General features: G+C 42.9%; 1 protein-coding gene and 1 pseudogene across 2 annotated transcripts in view; both read right to left on the bottom strand.

Moving 5' to 3' along the window:
- Positions 1-4753: 4753 nt before the first annotated feature.
- Positions 4754-22808, bottom strand: part of MGARP (mitochondria localized glutamic acid rich protein) — a 41299-nt gene continuing 23244 nt past the window's right edge. Inside the window, exons 5-7 of one of the 2 annotated variants that reach the window (XR_015772677.1) lie at positions 18135-18205; positions 10249-10519; positions 4754-4876 (exon numbers count right to left, since the gene is read on the bottom strand). Coding sequence is in view for 1 of the 2 variants with exons in the window: in XM_014254836.2 (XP_014110311.2) it covers positions 18162-18205 (44 nt within the window). In the remaining variant the exon portion in view is untranslated. Of the gene's footprint in view, positions 4877-10248; positions 10520-14844; positions 16368-18134; positions 18206-22808 lie in introns of those variants that run through there. The other variant, XM_014254836.2, reaches the window with a different exon arrangement.
- LOC148184206 (endogenous retrovirus group K member 24 Gag polyprotein-like) lies at positions 11247-12023 on the bottom strand (annotated as a pseudogene).

The raw sequence follows: 22808 nt of genomic DNA, 5'->3' as shown, positions 1-22808 counted from the left end.
CCTCACGCTCCGGCCGGTGTGTCCCGAACCGAGAAGAGTCCGTGTTCAGGACTCAGGGAGCGAGGCTGAGGGGAAGAACGCAGGGTGTCGCTGCTCCTCTTCTGTGTCGGAACAGGTGCTTGCATCCACACCTCGCTCCAATCCCGCGGGCGCGGTGTTGTCCTAGCAACAGTTTTGCCTTCGTGGGCAGGAGACTCAAGCGTCCCGTGTGTCTGGCCAGCTGCGGAGCCTCAGGCATACAGAACCAATTCCGGACAGTGTTTAAATGCTGGCCTCCAGTTCTGTCCCACTGCAGCCGCCTCATAGAGCACATGGGTTTGAAACCAGTCAAATTCGTAATCCAGGTTTTGTTGTTCCCTGTCAGTATGAGATGCACTGTCAGACTCCGCTCATGAAGCAAGTATGTATCAAGACTGTCTTGATCTAGCCTGGTCTGATACTTTGAACAGAATTGGTCTTCTCCTTTACAAACATTGGGCTTCAACATTATGCCATTCTTGGCATTTCACAGAAATAAACAGAAGAGCTTTAGCTGAAGAGGAGGCATTACATTTTCATTGCAGACAGAAAGAAACCCCTACATTGCTGTGAAAAACGAAGTTCACTGTTCTGGTAAATTTTAAAACGTTTAATAAACGGCAATAGGAGACAAAGATAACAAAGCAAAGGGTTAAAATGGCCAAGTGCTTGGCACTCTGCCAACAGTACACCGGGTGTTTTGGTAACACCCTTTATACACCATTTCTATTGCAACAACTTGATGCATATTCATAGACTTCATGCATATTCAAACTTTTCTATTAAATAGTTTATATTTTCCGGGATCTATTTTGCATGGCCACTCTTTGGATCTGCCTTTTTAGAGCATGCACTTTTCTTGGCTTGTGGTTTAAATTCCTTTCTTATAATCTTTTAATTTGGGCTTTGGTTCCTTCTTTCCGCAGGCAGTGAGTGTTGATAGCAGTCAGGTCCCCATCATCTGTGTAGTAAATTTATCCTAACTGGCAGGCAGTTCAAACATACCATATCGACTATTACCACTTATGCCTAAATTTTTTGCTAATAGCAAAAGAATTTATTTGCTAATAGAAGAGAAAAAAATACATTCACACAGGAAAGCCATTTTAACATTATACATTTAACATTCATTTTAATACTTGTGAAAAGCCAATATTATAATATGTATTTATAACAATCTCCCCTCTTCTGTTTTATAAATCATTTGGCATGAGCAATAATTCTGGTTTTCTGGCATCTATTATTCACTCTTTTTTTTCCACAAATCAATTTAGCTTCTTCAAAACAGTCTTCTGTATTATTTTGTTTCTTCAATACCATGATCTTTTGTGCTGTTCCAGATGTAGCCAATTTTGGGTCTATAGGCATTGTTACCACTTGCATGCCTTGGACTATACTGGTTATTAGCTGAATTAAACAGGGGATCAAGCAAGGAAGAAATATTAAACTAGCTGTAGCACATACGAGGAAGAAACCTAGCTTCTTCCACCATTTTATCCCAAATACACTATCCCACCAGCTAGTGGTCAGCATTGATTCTCATTTTTGGCTTGGTACATGGGCTATTTTTCTGATATTCTTGGCAATATCTAGAACAGCATCCCCATTGTCATCAATTTTTAAAGAACAATCTTATGTATTAAATTTCCCACAAACACCTCCTTCTTCAGCCAATAAACTGTTTGAGGCCAACCTATTCTGATACACTGCAGCTCTGATTTGGCATTGCTGACTAACTGTTAATTCCATGGCCCCAGCTGTTTCATTAGTTATTATTTCTACAACAACTTGGAGACCTATGATACAATTTAGGATATAAATTCGGGTTCAATATCCCCAACTTCCATCTTGTGCCCAAGTAGCTGGCCCATATGTTTCCAATATGCATTCAGGGGGCCATGTCTCATTCCCTCATTTTTTAAATCCTTCAATCAATTCCCTTTTATTTCTTTTTAGGTCTTCATAAACTGGTACTCCTAATTGATCTTCATATAGTCCTGGTAAGAGGAAAAACTCCGGCTGAATGATTCCCAGGGTACAACTCCCTTTCCACTGTGAAAGGAGTCTTGAGTATGTTCGTTTCCCACATATCCAAAATAAGCTATTTGGTGCTGTCCAATAATTATTTTTTTCCTATTGATTTATATTTTCCTAAAATTTGGTTATTTCTGGGATTCTAAAATAATGATTTTTCCTGTATCATTACATTGGAAGAGCCTGGTTTCATTATCATACTTCCAATTCTTTTCTTTTGTCTTTCTCTGAGTCCAATACAGAGTTGATTCCTCTGGGATCCACCATGTAGAAGTTCCATTACTAACTTTTATACCTTTTACAGGGAGTATTTCTTACTTCGGTAAGAAATTTTTTCCCAGTTTTTCTCTTTTGGCACCAGAGACATTCTTCCCTTATCACTGTTGAACTTAGAACCCACCCTTCTGGTCAGCTCCCCTCTCTTATATTTGTCCAGTTCCACTTAAGGAGTTCCACTGAGCTTAAACTACTGCCTTTCCATGGCCATTCCTCTGTCATCAAAGCCCCTCCACAGACCCAACAGTTGGTTATGTTAAGTTCCTTACTTACCCTTTCCCCTAATTCCACAAACTGGTTCTTTCCCTATCTTGAGATATCTATTTCCCTGTTTAACTGCTGTTTAAGCTTTGTATACAGGTCTTGACATGAGTTTAATACAGGGCTAGATTGCTGTGCTGGCTTTGCCTTTTTGCTTACCAGTTGTTCTTTTACCAAATCTTGGACTTTTCCCCCTAATGGCAAATGTGAAACAAATCCATTTCTCTCCTTTTGGACATGCGTTTCTCAGTCTGTTACCACTTGTTCCTAGATTTTCTGCAATTCAATATTTTTTCCCATTTTGCATACAAGTATTTAATTTGATTAGGTCATAACAGTGACTGTTGACATAGGTGTGAGTAATAAAAAAGGAACTGAAGTGAAGTGTCCAGGTCCGGTGCGGAGCCAATGGGTATCTCGGCTGGGCTCCTCTCATTGTTTACCCTGATTGTCCGTGTCCTGCTCTTTCTTTCAGGATGATGAATGTCGCCTAGGGTCATTACCGCCTGAATGGGTAGTTACTGCTGGGTTTGGGGGGAAATCCTTAGGCCACACTATATTTTATATAATTTTTACATTGTTACAAATACAGTTATATACTTATTTATTCTTTCACGAATTTTTATCCAAGGTTACATTTATCACAGTCCCCCGCCTAATAATTTATCACATTAAAAATTCGTGTTATTTCATTCATTTCTAATGAGGGAGAACTGTGGAGTTTTAACTATATTCGTCTTCTTCCCAGTCTGTAAGTGAATTCTCACAGTATTCTTGAGAAGGGTTGTTTTTATTTTCAAATTTCTTTAAGGCTTCAACTGCCTTCTGGTTCTCTCTTTTGTCCTCTAACTTCATTAGTTTAGAGAAAAGAGTGGGTTAGTTGTTTTATTTTGTTTTCAGGGTCCATCCCTTCCTCATCTCTGGAGAAGCAGAACACTTGATCGAATTGTAAACATACTCGGTCATCATCACTTTTTAACAAATCAAGAATTATCGGTTCATTACTAAAGGAGGCTTTCTCTTCATGTTTTAAATTTTTACTTTCCCAATACACTTTGCCCCCTATGGTACACATTTTTAAGTTTGCTTTATTGTAACACAAAGGGTTGACTTTATAACATGCTAAAAAGGTGGATTGTCTTTTTCCTCCTATCCAGACAGTTTTGTTACATTGGCTGCAGATTGGAATTGGAGGAAGCATTCCCACTTCTCTCCTATACCTGAAGTGGGTAGCTTTGGTTTTTCTTCTCATAGGAGTTTTAGACTGCCTGTCCTTAAAACTTGCCTTTGAGTGATAACACCAGACCTCCCCCTTTAGTTCACAGAGATTATACTGAGTGCCGTTGGATAAACAAAACCCCTTTTGTCGTTCCGGAGGACAGTCAATTATTTGTCCGGCATCTGTGGCAGTCTGACACTGCTCACACTTCCCCAGGGGACGCTCCCCCAGAGGTACCTTGGGACTCATTCCCTCGGTCAAGCACATGGCTAGATTCAGGACTATCAGGATTCCCCACTGGTGTATCCCTCTGCCTTGCCCTTCGCCCGTATAAAAATATACGGCGGGGATTACCATCTTCCCGGCAGCAAGGATATTCTTCAGGGGCCCTTGTAGTCCTTATGGCGTACCTTCTCTTGAAAGTAGCCCACCGAGACGACTTAATCGTGTCTGTCCTGCACGGTACCTTTACTGTCTTTCGGCACTCGATTTCCAAAGCTTCTGCCTTGGAGTCTAGTTTACCCCTTATCCCTTTTTGAAAAAGCAGGAACCACTCAGGAGAGTCAAGTTCTAACAACCCCGCCCTGGTGGCAAGTATTAAGAGACAGCTAGTCAAATCCTGTTCTTTTTCTAGACACTTTGTACACAATCCCTTAGGCTTGTACCCTCCCCAACAGTGGGTTACCCAAATCTGTTTACAATAAGCGCACTTAAAATGTATAAATGGAAAACAATCACACTCAGGGTTGATACAACTTATCTGGTCGTCACTGGTCATTTGTGGTGACGCTGAAGCTTAATTTTCAGTTCTCCCGGAGGGGTGGTGACTTTCCACTCGGAGGTGTCGTATTCCTTTACTTTTTTTACTCGAGATGAGTGTGTCCAGCCTCTTTCTGCGGTCCGGACAGCTGTGTCTGTGGTCAGGAGAACCAGGAAAGGTCCTTCCCAATGGGGGTTGAGGGGAAGCTCCTTCCACGCTTTGACGAGGACTTTATCCCCAGGCTGTATCTGGTGTATTGCGAATCCCAGAGTGGCGCTTTGGGGGATCAGTCCTCGTTTTCGCAAGTCCTGTAAATTTTTGTTGATAGCAATGAGATATGGTTGTATTGGCACATCCTCCACTTGAGGGTGTCCTACTGGCATTCCATGTTTGTATGGCATCCCATACAACATTTCAAAAGGGGACAGACCCGTTTCAGAATGGGGCATCGTTCTAATATTTAGCAAAACAAGGGGGAGACACTTAATCCACGACGTTTTCGTCTCCATCATGAGTTTAGACAATTGGGATTTAAGTGTTTGGTTCATTCTTTCCACCTGCCCCGAACTCTGAGGATGCCAGGGGGTGTGGTATTGCCACCTAATACCCAGAGCCTCTGAAATTTGTTTTATAATTTTTGAAATGAAATGAGTTCCTTGATCCGAATCAATACAATCTACTATCCCATACCTAGGGATGATTTCTTCTAATAGAATTTTTGATACTGTTTGGGCTGTAGCCCTTGCCCTGGGAAAGGCTTCCACCCAGTGCATCAGTTTGTTAACTATTACTAATAAAAATTTATATCTACCGATTTTTGGTAATTCGGTGAAGTCCACCTGGATCCTCTCAAATGGTCTGTATGAGAGAGGACGCCCTCCCCAAACAGTTTGTTTGGACCTGGATCTATTCACTTTTCGGCAAACCACACACCCCTGTACCTCTTGCTTGGCAATTGCAAAAATCCCCTTGCACCCGAAAAATTTCAGGAACTGATCGGCCAGTGCCCGAGTTCCCCAATGGGTCTGTTTGTGTAGTCTTTGTAACACTCTCCTTGCCGCTCCCTTCGGGATCAGTTCCCTCCCATCAGGTAACCACCATTTTCCCTGTTTCATGACTCCCCCTATCTTCTTGAATTCTTCAGTCTCCCTCTCTGAAGGGAGCATGGGGATTTCAGGCGATTCCTCCGGAGTCACCTCGGGAATATTTACGGTGAGCAGAGCTGCTCGTTTTGCCTCTTTATCGGCTAGGTTGTTACCTTGGGTTTGAAACTGCAACCCTGTCTGGTGTCCTTTTACATGGACAACTGATATTTCTTCCGGCTCTCGGACAGCCTCTAGAATCTGTCGGATTATTTCCCCATGAATTAGGTCTTTTCCCTTAGTATTTATCAATCCTCTTTCTTCCCAAATCTTCCCAAAAGCGTGTACCACACCGAAAGCACACCGTGAATCTGTGTATATGGTCCCTCTCTTTCCTTTCAGCCTCCGGAGGGCTCTCAGGAGAGCATAGAGCTCGCAAGCTTGTGCAGACCAGCTTGCTTTCAAAGGACCCGATTCCATAACCTCCCCGGATGCACCATCTATTATCGCATATCCTGACTTTCTTTTTCCCTCAATAACTTTCGAAGATCCATCTACAAACCACTTCTCTCCCCCTTCTAACTCCTGATCCTCTAAGTCCGGTCTTATTCTGGTCTGCAGCTCCACGATCTCAGAACAATCATGTACTAATTTCTCTGGAGGTTCACCGAATAGAAACTGAGCAGGATTTTGTGCAGAAGTGGTTTTCAATTCCAAACCGGGTGAGCTGATTAAGATGGCTTCATATTTTAGAAGCCTGGAATCAGTCAGCCACTTCTCTGCTTTTTGCTGCAATATGTTTCTCACATCGTGGGGAATGTAAACTACCAGGGGAGCCCCAAAAGTTATTTTCTTCGCTTCTCCCACCAACAGAGCCACTGCTACAATCGCCTGTAAACACGTAGGCCAACCCCCACTAACAGGATCTAAGATTTTTGAAAGAAACCCTATAGGCTTCCTTTTGCCTGCCCATTCCTGAGTCAGGACTCCCTGTGCTGTTTGTCCACTCACATCCACAAACAACTGGAATTCTTTATTCGTATCTGGTAGAGTTAGTACGGGGGCAGTCATAAGAACAGTTTTTAATTTCTGGAAATTAGACTCATCCTGTTCAGTCCACTTCAGCCTGTCAGTGTTTAATCTTTCATACAAAAACTTCACTTTTTCACTGAAACCCTCAATCCACTGCCTGCAATATCCCAAGAGCCCTAAAATTTGTCTAATTTGCCTTTTTGTTCTTGGTGCAGGCAATGCAAGGATGCCTGCTACCCTCTCTGGGTCTAATTTTTTTTCCCTTGAGATATCCAATGTCCGAGGTATTTTATTTCGGGCTCTGTGAATTGCAGCTTGGATTTTGAGACTTTCAAACCCTTCTTTCCTAGAAAGTTCAACAAGGCAATCGTGCTTTTCCTCACGCTCTCCTCAGTCGGTCCAGCTATTAGCAAGTCATCTACATACTGCAAAATCTTTGTCCTGTCCTCAAGAACAGTTGGGTTAACAATTGTTCTAAAGCTTGCCCGAAAAGGTTTGGAGACTCCACGAACCCCTGGGGGAGGACCGTCCACCTTAGCTGTTGCTTTCGGTTTGTATCTGGGTCCTCCCACTGAAATGCAAAATAATCTCTACTCCTTTCATCCAGAGGGCAAGTCCAAAAAGCATCTTTCAAATCAATCACACTGTACCACACATCCTCCGGTGAGAGTCTATTTAGTAAAGTATAGGGGTTGGCCACCACCGGGAATCTAGTCCGGGTCCTAGCGTTTACCGCTCGTAGGTCCTGGACCAATCGGAAGTTGCCATCCGTCTTCTTTACAGCCAGGATGGGGGTGTTGTGTTGAGACATGCAAGGTTCTAAAGTACCTCCTCTTAGGAGGTCATCAATTACTTGTTTCAACCCCCTTCTCCCCTCCATCGGGATGGGATATTGTTTAACCCTTATAGGGTCCTCAGAGTTCTCGATTTCTATTTTGATAGGTTTGATATCTAGCTTTCCTACCTCTCCTTTTGAATGCCACACTTCAGGGTTTATTTTCTCCTCATCTTTAGGAGTCAACTTGAATATTTTCACCACCAATTCAGAATTTTTAATCATGATATTAATTCTTAAAGCGACAATCATGTCCCTTCCTAACAAATTGTAATCTGCTTCTTTTATTTTCAGATTCTATTTCCACATCTTTTATTACAGGCACTTCAAAGGGGTCTCCCTTTGCACCGATTACAAAAACTTTTTCTCTGCTAGCCACACATCCATATGGCAATTTCTGCAGGGTACTTCTCTCTGCCCCAGTATCCACAAGAAAACTTACCTCCTGTCGTTGGGGGCCCACTTTTAATTTTATCAAGGGCTCCTTGGATGTTCCGGTCCCCAAATTAAAGAGCCCCTGACACTCCTAATCCTCCTGAAAAATTTTCTCGGCTTTTATTCTTTGTCTACAATTCCGCTGAACGTGTCTTACCTTTTTACAGTAGTAGCATTCAGGGAGTTCTCTCCGTGGGGCCGGGGCTGCCCGGTGAGAACCTCGACCTTTTCCGGGTAGTGTTTTAAACTCACCCTGTATCTGCTCTTGTTTCTGGACCTCTTTCACTGCAGCTACTAAAACCTTAGCTTGCAATTTCTGCTTCTCATCTTCTCTCCTCATGTATACCTTTTGAGCTTCCCTTAGGAGCTCCTGGAGGCTTTCATCTTGCCACCCCTCGATCTTTTCTAATTTTCTCCTAATGTCCTCCCAAGATTTAGCAACGAATTGTGTTTTTAACAGAACCTCCCCCACAGGAGAGTTCGGGTCAGACCCAGAGTAAATCTGTAAACTTCGCCGTAATCTCTCCATCCATTCAGTGGGTGATTCCTCTTTCCCTTGACACTCTCTAAAAACTTTGCTAATATTCTGGCCCCTAGGGACCGCTTCTCTTATACCTTGGATAATTATGTTCCTTAAATCTACCATGTTCCGTCTACCTCCCTCCGTCTGTGCGTTCCAGCTCGGGCTTACGCTAGGCCATTTCTGGTTGCCTGGTGTCCCCTGTGGATTGCGTCTGTCCCAGTCTCTGATACCGGCTTGTTTAATCATCTCTCTTTCCTCCTGATTAAACAATGATCTTAGGATTGCCATAAGATCGTCAAAGGTATAAATGCTACTCCCTAGAAATTCGTCCAACCTTTTAGCCACACCAAAAGGATCATCAAGCAATCGCCCCATCTCTTTCTTAAATGCTCGTACGTCTCCGGAGTTGAGGGGAACATTCACAAATCCGATCACTCCCGGAGCTGTCGGTACTTCCCTAAGAGGGAATAACCAGTGCTCATTCTCATTCTCTCCCCACTCCTCGCCCTCCATTCTCGCTTTCAAACGGGTTCTACTTGCGGGAGGGGAACTGGGGGCTGTGGGTGATCTCCCCTTTGTCAATCGTGGGAACTCTGCCGCCACCCAGTTAACGGGAGGGATCCCTTCCGTTATATGGGAAGGTCCCGGCTGTGGCGACCGGACTGGCAAGTGCGGATAAAGTGGCCCCCATCCTTGCATAGGAAAAACCTCTGGAGAGGTTGCTGTGACTATGTTGTCCGCAGGCGGGGGTAAGGGGAGGGCTGCCGGCACAGCTGCCGACGCCGATTCTCCCGCTCTGGATGTATTCATCTCAGTGGGTTGTTCTTGGGAGCCCGAAGGTGCGGAAGGCACCACTTGATCTATAGAAGAAGGCTCCGCCAGTCCATGATGTGGGGGTGGTAAATGGTCGAGAGGTTCCCAGGGTTCAGCTCTCGACCCACGTTTTTCTTTTTGTTTTATCAGGAATAGCCCTACTCTGGCGGTTAACCAGAGTCTAGCATATTCCCTCTCCTCAGAGTCCGAGGGGACTTTGCCCTCCACGTAGGAGAGCAATTCATTACATGCCCATCTTTCGAATGTGCCTAACACCGGCCAAGTGAGGTGACTTCTCAATTCTTGTCCTCCCCAAACCTCTACACAATAATGGATCATTTTTGTCTTAGTCTTACCTTTTCTCTGGGGACAATCTTCCCAGTATTTTAGCATCCATCCCAAGGGGCTTTCCAGCAGGATGTCTAGTGATCCCTCCCCCTGATTGGAGGGGCTTTTCTCTGTGGTCTTTTTGTGAAGCTTACTCTTTTTCTGCCCCATACCTCGCAAATATATATATTAGATTTCTTACCAGTCTTTGACTCCTCTGTGAGTCTGTTTCTGTTTCTGCGTTGTGACTTTTTCGCACCTACTCGAGGAATCAAACTTTGCCGATACTCACCCTTCAGCGAGCTGAGCTGAGGTCTCTTGTAATCGTCACTTTTGATCCTCTTCCGGACCTCTACCTTGATCCGTTAACTAAAAGGGTTTACCAGTTCCCGAGCCCGACAGGACGTATCCTTCCCCTTTTAGTTCCTTGCAATCAGTCCCCCGAGACACCCTTTGGCCTCAGGTTTTTACAAGTGTGTTCGAAAAAAAGCTTTCACTCTGTATCGCTTCCTTCGCGGCCGGCCAATTCCCTCGCGGGAGGATGGAAACGCGGCCTTGAAGTCCACACTCGCCCCATGATTAGATCACGTCTCACACACTCGCCCGATCGCCCACTCAACCAGCAGTACTTACAGCTATTTTCCTGCGTGGGTGTCTTCGTGCACAACAGACGTTTTATGAGCAAAACAAGCCGCGGCTTCCCGAAGGCTCCGTGCCATCCCGAGCTCTCCGATCCGGATCCTTTTCCTTTTTATTGTGGTTTTTATCTCAGCCTAAATTTGGTTCGGATGTCGGAACGAGCTACGGGGGCTCTCAACTCACCAGGCCACCGAAATCAGCGGGGGTACCCGTCCTGGGCAGTGAGATTCCCCGCAGTTTCTCCAATCCGAGTCACGGCACCAATCTGTTATAAATGCAATGGCAAAATAGGGTTAATAAAAAAGCGATTTATTATAAAATAATTTCAAGCACCAGCAACGAGAGAAAAAAAAAACACAATAAAATAGATCAGCACAGCGCTGGGTGGACAGGGGTCTGTACCCAGAGGTACCGAGTTCCCAAATCCACGAAGTACGCACTGAAGTCTGGGGTTCTTATAGGGGTTTTCGTATCCTGGGGCAAAATCCGGAGTAAGCCCCGTCCAACAAAAGAGTTTGAATAGACTTCCCGGATCCGTTGAGCTGAGTCAATGGTCGGTGGGGCAGAGTCCTTTCACATGTGAGAGGCTCTGAGTGTCCTCCGATTGCATTTCCCGGAATGGAGTGTCCAGTTTGGGTGCGGGAGCAGATGGATATCTCGATGGAGCAGAGTCCTTTTCACATGCGAAATGTCTCCGAGTGTTCTCTGATTGCACCTACCGGGGTGGAGTGGCCAGTTTGGGTGCGGAGGAGATGGATATCTCGACAGAGCCACTCTCATTGTCTGGTTTGATTGCTTGTGTCCTGCTTTTTATTTTGTGTTGATAAGCGTTGCTGCCGGTCATTACTGCCCGACTTGGGAAGGTATCTCTGGATTATTTTACATTTTGCATCTTTACAGTATTACAAATATAACATATAATTCTTTATTCTCTTTCATGAATTTTTATCCCATGTTATATTTATCACACCGAATTTGGCAAAGGATGGCCCTTAGCATGTAATTTCACTTTGCAAGCCTCTGCAATGTGGTTTGGCTTTCCACACCAACCACACAGAAACGAAGGAGTTTTCCCCTTCTGTTTGTTTTCCCTGCTTCTTGTTGGCTTGTGCTTTCACCTGTTTCTGCTGCTTACCCTTTGGCCCTTTTGAGGATGCTGGTAAAGCAGTAACCAAGGCAGCCATCCTATAATTTGTGGTGCTGATTTTAGCACAAGCCTGGACCATATATGCTAAGGATGGATCCCCTGGGAGGGCCTCTATCACCCTCCTGCAATCATCATTAGCATTGCTTCTTGCAAGCTGTCTGACCAGTAGCTTTCTCAAATCAGGATCATCCACCTGCTTCTCCAAAGATGCAGAGTTTTTCAACAAACTGCAAATAAGGTTCTTTAGTCCCTTGGACTATAGTGACAAACCTCTGTTTTGGAGCTGCTAATTCTATGGTTTTAATCAGAGCTGCCTGTCTTCTGGCACTGATCCAGCATCTGTGGGTAAAAGGTAACCTGAAAATCAGCATTAGCAAAATTTCCAAGCCCTGTCAACAGATCACTTCCAACCCCATACCTGGAGTCTTGTTGAGACAATTTACTATTGTGTGCAGCTACTTTCACAGCCAGCTGCCTCCAATTGGCTTCAAAGACTTCAAGCTGGACAGGCTGAAATAACACCTGCACAAGGTGCCTAATGTCATATGGTACCAGTGGCTCGGAGCTGATGACTCTAATCACCTGCATCACTTCTGGAGAACCTAGACCATATCTAGCCACCTTGTCTCTAATGTCCAATACAGCTTTCAAAGATATAATCTGATACATATTAGGCTGCCCTGTATGAGGATTTGCCTTAACCACAGAAAGCCTGGAGACCTCCTTGTGAGGTCACAGCATTTCTTTGATCCTGCCCCACAGACGATGCAGACGACAGGCATCTGGCTGGCGTTTACATCTCCTGTACCAGATTGCCTGTTCCTCCCAGCATCTGTAAAGCCAGGAAGATAATCTCCAGTTCCCCTAAAACGTTCAAGGAGATCCCATTCTCCTATCTGCAAAACCTTTTCTTTGACCTAGTCCCAAAAAAGCCTTGGATCTCTGGGACGGGCTGTGACCTAGCACAGTGGGAGTGTCCAATGGGTGCTGGAATGGGGACCCTCTCGATGTCCCCCATTCCGAGCAGACACCCGCTCCAAAGCGGCAGTGTCACCGCGAGACCCTAATGTGAATAGGGAGGGCTCAGAGGCAGCTGCTCCAGGACCAGCAGGGTCTGGATCCGGAGCGGCCCCTGCAGTTTCTGTAGCAGATCCAACCAATCCATCTAAACCCAGCACGCAGGAGGGAGGGAGTGGTGCCGATGGAAGTCCGCCCCCACCCCCACGCGGCGCTGCAGGCTCCAGCGCCGGGAGAGAAGGTGGGCCCAGAGGGGCCCCAGCACCGCTCCACCTTCGCCGCCCATGGCCGCTGCCGCACGGGTGGGGGATGCGGAGGAAACCGGTTCCAACCAAAGACTCGTGCTGGCTGCGAGTCGAGCACTGTCGGTGCGCTGCCCGCAGTCGCTGCGCCACCCGCATTCTCCCCCCCTCGCCGTGGCGGGAGGAGACCTGGGGGACCGCAGCTCTGGGCGAGCTCCCGCGCCGCCTGCATCAGCGGCGGAGACAGCCATGCCGGCGGCCCTGCTTGTGCTGGCGGCAGTGCTGATCCCGCTGGCCCCTGCGCCCGTGGCGGCGGCGCTCACACCGGCAGCACCACTTCTGCTCGTGTCTGCGCTGCCGGCCGCGCCCACACGAAGAGGCTGCGCGGAGGGCATTGGCAACACAGCCTGTGCGGGACAGAGAGGAATGGCTCCGTCTCCCGCGGATGCTGTGTCTAGCAACTGGCCGACTGCCGGCGCAACTGTTGACCGCGCAGGCGCAGCGGGACTGTTTTCGAACCGTGGCACGGGAGTGGGGGGAATTCCGCCGGTCCCTATGCCAGCGGTGTTTGCCTGTGTGAATGGAATTAACGCAGCTACTTCACAATTCGTACACACCACAGAAAGAGGCCTCTGTGGTCCTGCTGCCGCTGCAGGCGGAAAAGGAACTGCTGAGGTTCTCCCTCCGTCCACCACAGGGAATGCGTGGGGAATGGGTATCCCCTCCCCAACCCGCAGTTCCCCAAGCTCCGGGCAGCGTGGCGCCGGCTGAGCGGTGCGGGAGAGACTGAGTTGAACCTCCCTTCTTCTGCTGCCGGTCAGCCATTCCGTGTGACCCAGAAGAGGGACTCCCCATCCCCGGGTTAGACTTGCAAAGGAGTGATGTGGGAGAAAAAATTCTCTCAGTACTGTCCTGGTCAAAGTCCGATCCTGTCTCCCCTGAGGCAAGACCCACCGGAGCGACTTCTGGATCAGACCAGTCCCCTTCTTCAGAGCCGGACTCCGAGACCTCCCTGGATAGGTCTCTGAAGCTAGTGCTCTCTAACATGGTCATAAATTTCTTCCACAGCAGAAGCAATTTCACTTCCTCCACTTCGTCTGCCAACATCAGTTGAAACAAGGCGTCGCCAGGTGCTTGCCAACAACGTTTCAACAGCGCGTCAGCGGCGCTCGGAAAAAACCCATGCTCTTTCCCCCATAAATACAGAGCTTGGAGATCAGATCCAGAAATATCCAGTGCATTTTTCTGGAAAATGTCTGTCCATAAGTCCTCTGGAGATAAACCAGCAATTAGCATGCTTGCAGCTCACGTGGAAAAATCTTCCAGCAAAAGAAAAACGACAGGCAAAAACCTGCACACTTGGACCAAAAAGAAAAAAACTTTTTTCTCGGGCATAGGGGAAAGGAATTTACCTCTCTCACTGTTGCAATACCCGCAATACCCACGTTGGGCTGCCAAATGTTGCTAGTGGACACGAAATAGAAGCGTGGATTCAATCACAGCAGCTGAGGTTTTTCATCCAAAGGCAGAAGCCTTTATTTTGGGGTTTTCAACCCCTTTTATAAGGTGCTCCAATACAGGTTTAACATGACTGGTAAAGGGAACAACACCTTTCTCATTCCATTGGTGGGACGAGAAACACACTCAGAACATCTGTACACCACTGTTTTGGGAACCAAAACACCTATCTACAAAACAGTCCCTGAGAGAGAAAATGTTCCCAAAAGACTTTCCCTTGGGAAACAGATCAGCCACTGACAGGCTGAAAACTCTCAGGCTCAGAAAATCATGTCCACAATCTAGTTTCCTTTTTTTAATTAAAAAAACTGAACAAAACAAAAGCAAAAAAAGAGTAACTCCGGCATGAAGCACATGTACAGAGTGTTTTGGGACTCTCACATTTTTTTGAAATTGAAAGGATGAAAAGCTTTGGAAACCACAGTTTGTGATTCAGTCATTCAGGCAGCTGTTCCAGAGGGCTAACATATTTTGCTGTGTACCAGAGCAGTTCCAGAGATGAACAGCCATTCAGAAAAGCTAAAAAATTCAGAAACCTTACTGTTAGATGCAGTTAAAACATCTTCTTTTACTAGGAATTAGTGAAAATAAAGAAACAGAACATTTAAGTGCATAGATTCATCATAGCGTGTTTAATCTACAAGATAAATAGACTCCAACAAAGAATCAGTTTGAGATTTTTATTCCAGTAGCTTGTCTACAAAAATTGCTTTGAATCAGAGAGGCTTAATCCTTTAAGCAGAAGGCTGTGGTTTGTCTTCTTGCTCAGGAGCTTGCTTTTGCCTCTGCATTATTCCAGTTATTCCTAAGTAGGTCTAAGAGCAAAAGGCTATATTTTTGTTGGAACACTGTTATAATTTGCTTTATTATGGGGGAAGAAGCATGTGTTGCTTTGTGCCATAGGTAGGAATGTCATAATGCTGTCATTTTCCTTTCAGTATTTTCCAAACTTGTGCTTGAGAAGAGTCAGACACACCTTATGAAACACACTTTCTATATAAGTAGTACATAATATACCTTATATGGCTCTGGTTTAGGATCATTACCATTCTGTGATGGTTGCAATGGAGTCTCAGTATTTCGTCTTAGCTGCACACTTGTGCATGTAGCACAATGGAGGGTTGGGAGCACAGTGGCGTATAAACATGTTATTCATAATAAATGTATTTTTTATAAAGCCAATACTGAGAAAACAAGGTTATTTAGCTATTCAGTTCTTTCTTAGTCCCTAAGAATGCCTGTTGCACAGCCCTTCACAGGGATTTTGCTCTCTTTGTGCAAGATCTTAGAGACAGGCTTTGCCATGGCCTTAAAGACTTGTGATTTGTACCAGTTTGAAGGTTTATACCAAACCTTTGTGCTGTTACACTACCACTACATGCCACTGCCAAGAGAGAGCAACACAGAAAGACCACAGCAAGCTGAATGAGATTTGGGAGGAGCAGAGCCCAGCACACCCAAGGCAGGAGCCACCACTTGGATACATGACAACACCAACCAGTGCTATTTTGATTGTCATGCCATAAAGTACCTAATGCTACTACTTGTGAACAGGTTTTCTTCCCAAAGCAGGAGTCTTAAAATGTTTACTCCTGGATGCTGTTATGCCAGGAATGGTAGCACCTGAAATGTTTATGCAATAGGAAAATTAGGTCATGTGCAGCCAGATGTCCTATGCTTACAATCACAAATCCAATCAGGAGCAAACACATTGTTATCTTCCCTGTAATCCAATTTAAAAATGCTAACAGGTACTTTGATAATATTTTGACTTGATTTTAAAACCTATTGCTTACATTTTAGCATGGAATGCTACAAAGGTGTAACTATGTACAACAGTGTGGACCAAAAGTAAGAAATCAATGTACATATCAAGACAACAAAATTCATCTGGCATGGCTTAGTTAAGTCTACTGCTTCTCTTAGCACATTTATTTAGAACATGCTGAGTGGCTTGACTGGATGCTACTTTCTACAGCAGAGGTGTTAATCACAGAAGCGTTTCTCTAAGCAACATAAATCATCTTTTGCAGCACTGAATACTGGCTGTAATAACCAGTGTGTAGTAAGACAAACTACACAGTTTCTTTTATGTCTTCAAAGAAGAGTATGAGGTTTCACACAGGAATCAGTTGGTTGATTGCCACAAATATTTGCATTAAACTTTCCAGAGGCGTCCACACTGCTTACTGGGAAAAAGAAAAAATCTAATTTATAGGAAACAACAATAAATTATGTTTAGCAACAGACACAATTCAGCAGGTCTTTTTCTTTGCAAACATTCAAAGCACACTGTAAATTTGACTGCAGGTTACCAGTTAAGTGAATTAGGAAGTATACACAGCACTAATGCGTAAATCATGCTTATCTGATGGCTTACGGAGACTTCCTCTGTTGCCATCACTAAAGCCCATTTTCAAGGAATCCCTCATGTTCATCAACATTGCTCAGGCATAAGTGAATTCCCCTGCATGCTGGACTTACTTGTACAAACAGTTACATGCTTAACTTGAAGCACAAGGCAAACCAATTGCTTTTGCTGAGATTACTGATACAAGTAGTTCCATAGCAGCATCAATTTGGGCCCAATAGCCAAACTCAGTAGAATGGCCGAACATCTTTACTCAGGCATGCTCTGAGCATCAATTTAGGGCTTTATCTGAGGATTTAAGCCATTACTACTTCCTCTATCCCTTCATCAAATAATCAGAAATTAAAAAAACAAGTTAACTAGATTGTGATTTGATTCTCATATCAACATTCTTTTAATTTCATTTTCTTTGCCTTGAATTCCTTTAAAAGTATAATGTGTTTTAATGCAAAGTCAGAGTTAAGCTTCATACTCCAAAGTGTTTACAATCAGAGCACCAAAAAAAGAAAGGAAGAAAGAATCCTTTCCTGACTCCGAATGCAATGTGGTTCTAGACATGTAAATTGGTCACATGACAGCCACTAATCTAGCACCAAGTAGTAAAATATTTCACAAATCTTTTTCCCCCTGCCAACAAGAACAAATTGAAATTCAGTCAGAGACCCTTTTGTAAACTTGTGTTGCTACACACCTAAGAAGTAATTTTTTTGTCAAAAAGAGTCCTAGCAGTTTAAGCGGAATTGAGTGGACCGGTACACTAGTAGGAGATTCATCTATTATTTCATCCATTTTCAATTTATTACATCAAAGATGTTTCCAACAGCTTGCCTTCTCTGCCAGTCCCACCCTTTTCAGTAACCATCTCTACCTTCATTAACTGAGTTGGCTATAGAGTGTACTTGTTGTCTAAATCATTATCTGGAATAGCAACAATTTGTAGGATTGTCACATGTTTATAAGGAAAAAAAAAAAAAAAAAAAGATTCCCAACTCCATTGTGGTTCTCTATACCACAACATTTATGTGTTCCAGAGCAGAGACAATTTCTTAGTTATTTGGTTTTCTGATGCAGTACTCCCAGGTGCCCTTAGCTTTCAATTTGAGCAAAAATAAAAACCTTGAGAGGCACACCCTTTCAACTTTTCTGACAATAAAAAAAATAAAGCCACATGAGAAAGACACTAGCAGAATAGAATTATATTCAGTATTTTTCATTAGCACAGATTTAAAGTGCCGAGAGACTAATAATGAAAAAAATTATTTAAAATAAAACAGTCCAGAGGGCTATTGCTTTATTGTATAGAACAATAATCCAGAAGTCCAGTAACCACATATAATTTAAACCAAATACCCAAAGAACACTTTTTGCCTGGAAGAAAGCTACAATTCTCAGGTTTTTATCCAGTTTGTATGGGACTAAGAGAAAGCTATAAATAAATATACATGATGACAATTGATATAGGATTTGCTCCCTAGACTCTAAATTATGCTGGCAGTGTTCCCAAAAAATAAGAAATACTTCAATAAAGTTTTTTTTTGTTGAGAGCTGAAGTACAAATTCACCATAAAAGTGCATGTGCACTTACCACATGCTGCAACTGTGCTGTGTACCTTTAGCGCTCTTTAGCAACTTCTTCCATTGTCTTCTCCTCAGAAACTGAAAATGGAGACAAAACACCAGTGAGAAACACTGGAAATTATTTATTCAGTGACAAATAGTCCAGTAAGTTGTTTCTCTTAGTCCAAAGGATCCTTGGACTAAAGGGATAGAATTTACAAAGCTGTATTAGGTATGCCGACATTATTCCTTTTAACTTTCAAATTCTAATTTTAAAAGAGTTTAGAGGCCAAACTTCTAAACTCCTACTTAAAATCTCCACAGTGATTATTTTAACTCACATTTTTCTTTGCACTCAATTACATCATTCAACTCCAATAGCAAGATGAGATTGTTTATAGCTGCATCAAAGCACTGCAAGCTTTATTCAAACAACATGCACTATATTTTTCTTTACACCAATGCAATTTAAGAAAATTCTGTATTTCAGATCAAGACAGATGTTGAAAAAATGCGTTATATGCAGCACAAGGAGAATTTGTTGGTCTTAATTGCTATAAGTACATATTATTGGCTTTTTGCAAATATTAAAATTAATGTTGTATGTATAATGTTGGAAAACTGCTGTATTAATATGGTTTCTTTTATTTCTGCTATTGATGAAACTTAGTGGTGTGATACATACACATATTTTTTAGGCTGTAGCATGGTATTAAAATAAAGACTGCTTTTGTTCATATAATGAAAATGAAAGGATAGTCAGAAACTCCCCCCTTGCATCCCTAGATTATCTTACCCATATGAAGACAGCAGTGGCCGGAGCTCCAAAGGAGGAATTTATTGAAGCTCTGTTATCAGGGAGTGTGAGACTCAATGGAGCCAAGAAGATTGATCTATTGGGGAGGGGAAGTTGAAGCTAAACAAAGGAACATCTAAAACTCAAGAGGAATGTTTCAGTCGTGCATAAGAATTTATGAATATGCAAGAGATTGGTGTTTTTAAGGGACAGTCCATTGTTAGTAAGGTGTGCTCTTGGCTGGGTGCCGAGGCACCCAGCCGTACTTGTTAATTTTGCCTTATTTCTCTCTCCTAATTTTCTTTTTATTAAACTTTTTGAAATATACCAAAAATGTGAACCTCATTTTTTACATAATGAAGTTCACATCCAGCCACTTGCTGAGCAGGACACTAAGCTCATCACACTGCTGTGATTAAATTTAGCAACCTACTTCTATTGCCCAGCACATAATTTCAAAACAAAAATTTCTGCTAACACTGTGATGCCAAACACAGCCACCATGAGCAGCCACACACATCACTTGAGTTTTGCATGCTCTTGTAGCTGGTTCAGTGCACATAGCTGCCAGCATTTTACAGACACAAACATTTCAGACCAAATTGGACTCTTGCACCCTCTGAAGTTTGCCATGACTCCTCAGCATCAGTGTCCTGGCTCTTTGTGTCAGAAATCTCTAGAGCTGCTTAGGCTACTCCTTCCTTGTCACTGTCTAAGTTTTAGCATGGGCAGAAGAAGCTGCAACATCTAAGACTTTACTCACAGTTTCTGTGAATCAAATTAGGAAGATAATTGTCTTCTCTTTCCATTCGTCATCATAAATGAGGATGAGAAATCAAGGCTCACAAAGCATTAAGTACCTGCCCAACATATATGCTTGAAGTAGCTGAAGACAAAAGGATCTATCAGATGAATAAATTTTATCATGCAAATAAAGCTTTGCAAATGGAATTCCAGGGAAAGTCTGCCTCTTTCCAGCCCTGGGGCAAAAACCTATAAACTGGAACAATTTTCATGTATTTAGACATAGGCAAATATTCTCTAATGTATATATTATCTCTTGCAGATACTGTTGCTTTGTTTTCTGATTTCTGTCAAATTCATAGGACATCTATACTCCACAAAACCTTGGAAAGACATCACCTTGGAAAGCCATCATGGGGAGTTTTTATGTAAAAACATTCTAGCATGAGGCTGAAGACTGAGGCTGCAGTTCTATGATTGCCAACTAGCCATTTTTCAATACTCCTTTAAGTATAAAACAATCTGTCACTATAAAAAGCCTGTAATACATAATATTTAGTAACAGACAGTCTCTATACAGATACACTCTGCAGAAAGTCTGATAACTCAGCAGTTGCATGTTAAATTTTACTTCAACTCTCTCTTCCCTTTTCTTCTAACCTTCCTGTCAGAAGTCTCCATCATTACACTCTTTAACTGCTCAGTAGGAGGTTTGTGTCTTTCTTGTTTCATCCTATACTAAGCTATGTGTCTATTAAACACAACTAAGTAAACAGCTTCTTTAAAAGTTCAATAAATGCAGCAAATAGAAGTTTTATACAACTAGAACCCCATTACCTTTCCGTAGGATATGGGGTTATAATTGTTACACTGGCTAAGGTTGATGCTCACCTGAAGGCCCTGTGGGAAAGGCACAGCTGCAGGCTGCATGGCTGAAAGTCACTCGAGAGGGGAGTCAGGCAAGAGTGAGGAGGGAGTCAGTTGAGCGACAGTTAAGAGTGAGATTTTGATTGGCTGGAGGAACGTGTGAACAGCGTAGAGCGGAAAGCTGATTGGATGGCAGAACTCACGGACAGTGTATGAGCGGGAAGCTGATTGGATGGTAGAATGTGTGGCCAGCAGCAGTGCAGCTGAGGCAGCCAATGGGTGCCCTCTTTCTGTTAAGTTCTGTTAGGTCTCTGGTTTCAGTTATGTCAGGTAGAGATTAAAGGTATAAAAAGGGTGAGAGTTGTGCAATAAAGCAATCTCCTTCAGCTGCATAAGGGAGTCGGTGTTACTTTGTTCCCCATTGCTACACCTTTCCCCAAATATCACCTTGCAGCTAGATAAATACAGCATATTCTGAACATCCATTATTTCACCTTATATTTCAGAATGCGTTCTGGATTTTGAAGAAGCAACAGAAAAATAAATGCTCAGGAATTGGCACTTTTGCCTTTATGAGGAAGAGCTATCCAATAGAAATAGTACTTTTGAAATTTGGAACTTTAGATATTTTACAGCAAGCAATACTTCATGCAATGCCATATATTCACTATGGTAACAACCTGCTGGGTTTCAGTTTGTAATATCATACATTTGGGTTATATTACCAAAAATTATTTCTGTGGCTGATAGTATTTAATTTATTTTTTTTCCTCATGAGTGTTTAAATTTCTTTTGCACTAAGAAAAGTAGATCAGTAGGCAACTAGAGGGAGCAACATGGACTTTTCTACTTTTTAACAAAACTCATTTCCTTTGGATGGGAATTATGTTTGTCATCTACATGAATACCTGCCTTGAAACCAAACATTAACCACTTGTACAGAAATGCTCAGCTGCTTTATCATCCTTATAGAATCCTTATAGAACAATACCACTTCTGCTCCTTAACATCTTTACCAAAACATCCACTTGCAGCATTCCTGCCAAATGGATCTCAGTCAAGTGATAATTTCGTTCTAACCCATACAATTTAAAGCCTACCAAAAATTATTTCATTTCCCTTTATATCCACAAAAGTGGGTCTACTGAGCTCTTTCTTAATTCTCTGGAGAAAACTTCGCCCTGCATACTAATATCCTTTATCAAAAGCACTGGAGTTAAACGGCTTCATAATTTCATAATTTTCCCGCTTCATTTGGTGTGTTGTGCTTCCCCCCATCCTAGTAGGATATATTTCTCTATAGAATATACAGAACATTACTCTACAGTATACAGAAGGTATACTTCACAGTTTCATACAAGGTATTACACTGGTAGCAAAAATCTCAGCCTCTGTATGTATTACTACCTATTTTTTTTTTCTGAAAAGTTGATTTTTTTTTTTCTTAAGCTTTTTCACTGGTTATTTGTCAATTTTCAGTTTTCTCCTGGGATAAGTAGCTGCATCCCAATATTGCTGGCTACAGCTTTCTTCAATTTGGCCAGAAATTGATATATACCATTGCACTTACAGGTCTGAATTAGGAGCTTAGCTTTCCTTTGGTTTCAACAAAAGACAATATAAAAGAGCTTCGAGCCTCAGAGGAATCAAACTAACCACATTTACTAACTGTTGTCAAAGGGCTTTGCATATTCCATCAACAGCTGTTGCCAAAGCACTCAGAAGAATTTGGAAATAACAGGGATTTTGAGGACAAGCATCCCCAAGGTTAGTCACAGCCACAACATACATCCACTACACAGTCAGTGTATAACATCTGTGCAATATCCATTGCAGACATGTAACAGGGAATCCCAACCAAAATGCTTCCTGTTCCTTCCCAAGATAGCTACAGGCACTCCCAGACTGCCCTTAGCTCCTCTGCTTTAGGAGATCACCATTTGGAGAAGAAATGCATCCTCCCAAACTGCACTTGCAGGAACAGCACATGACTGGGCAACATTACACATGCACCTAACACAACACCATTTCTGTTGTGGAAACACATCTGGCTTGAGCTGAATGAATAAAGAAAATGGATTTTACAGACCAAATAAAATTGTGGATTTGTTTTGAAAGCTTGTGTTTAGTTCCAATAGCTTATTAGCACAATATTCAACATTCCACCTAGAAATAATTTTTAATGAAATTATCCATATAATTTCAGTGAAAAAATATCCATCAAAAATTGCTTCCTATGTAAAACAGTAATTCTGCAGTCTTTAAAGACAATTTTTACAAGTGCTGAACTTGCAT

This window comes from Pseudopodoces humilis, chromosome 6 (genome assembly GCF_049639895.1).
Source record: "Pseudopodoces humilis isolate 2021_Gansu_Grassland_sample_001 chromosome 6, ASM4963989v1, whole genome shotgun sequence".
Taxonomy (NCBI): domain Eukaryota; kingdom Metazoa; phylum Chordata; class Aves; order Passeriformes; family Paridae; genus Pseudopodoces; species Pseudopodoces humilis.
Note: the sequence above shows the minus strand (reverse complement) of the source record. Positions and strands in the feature narration are given on the sequence as shown.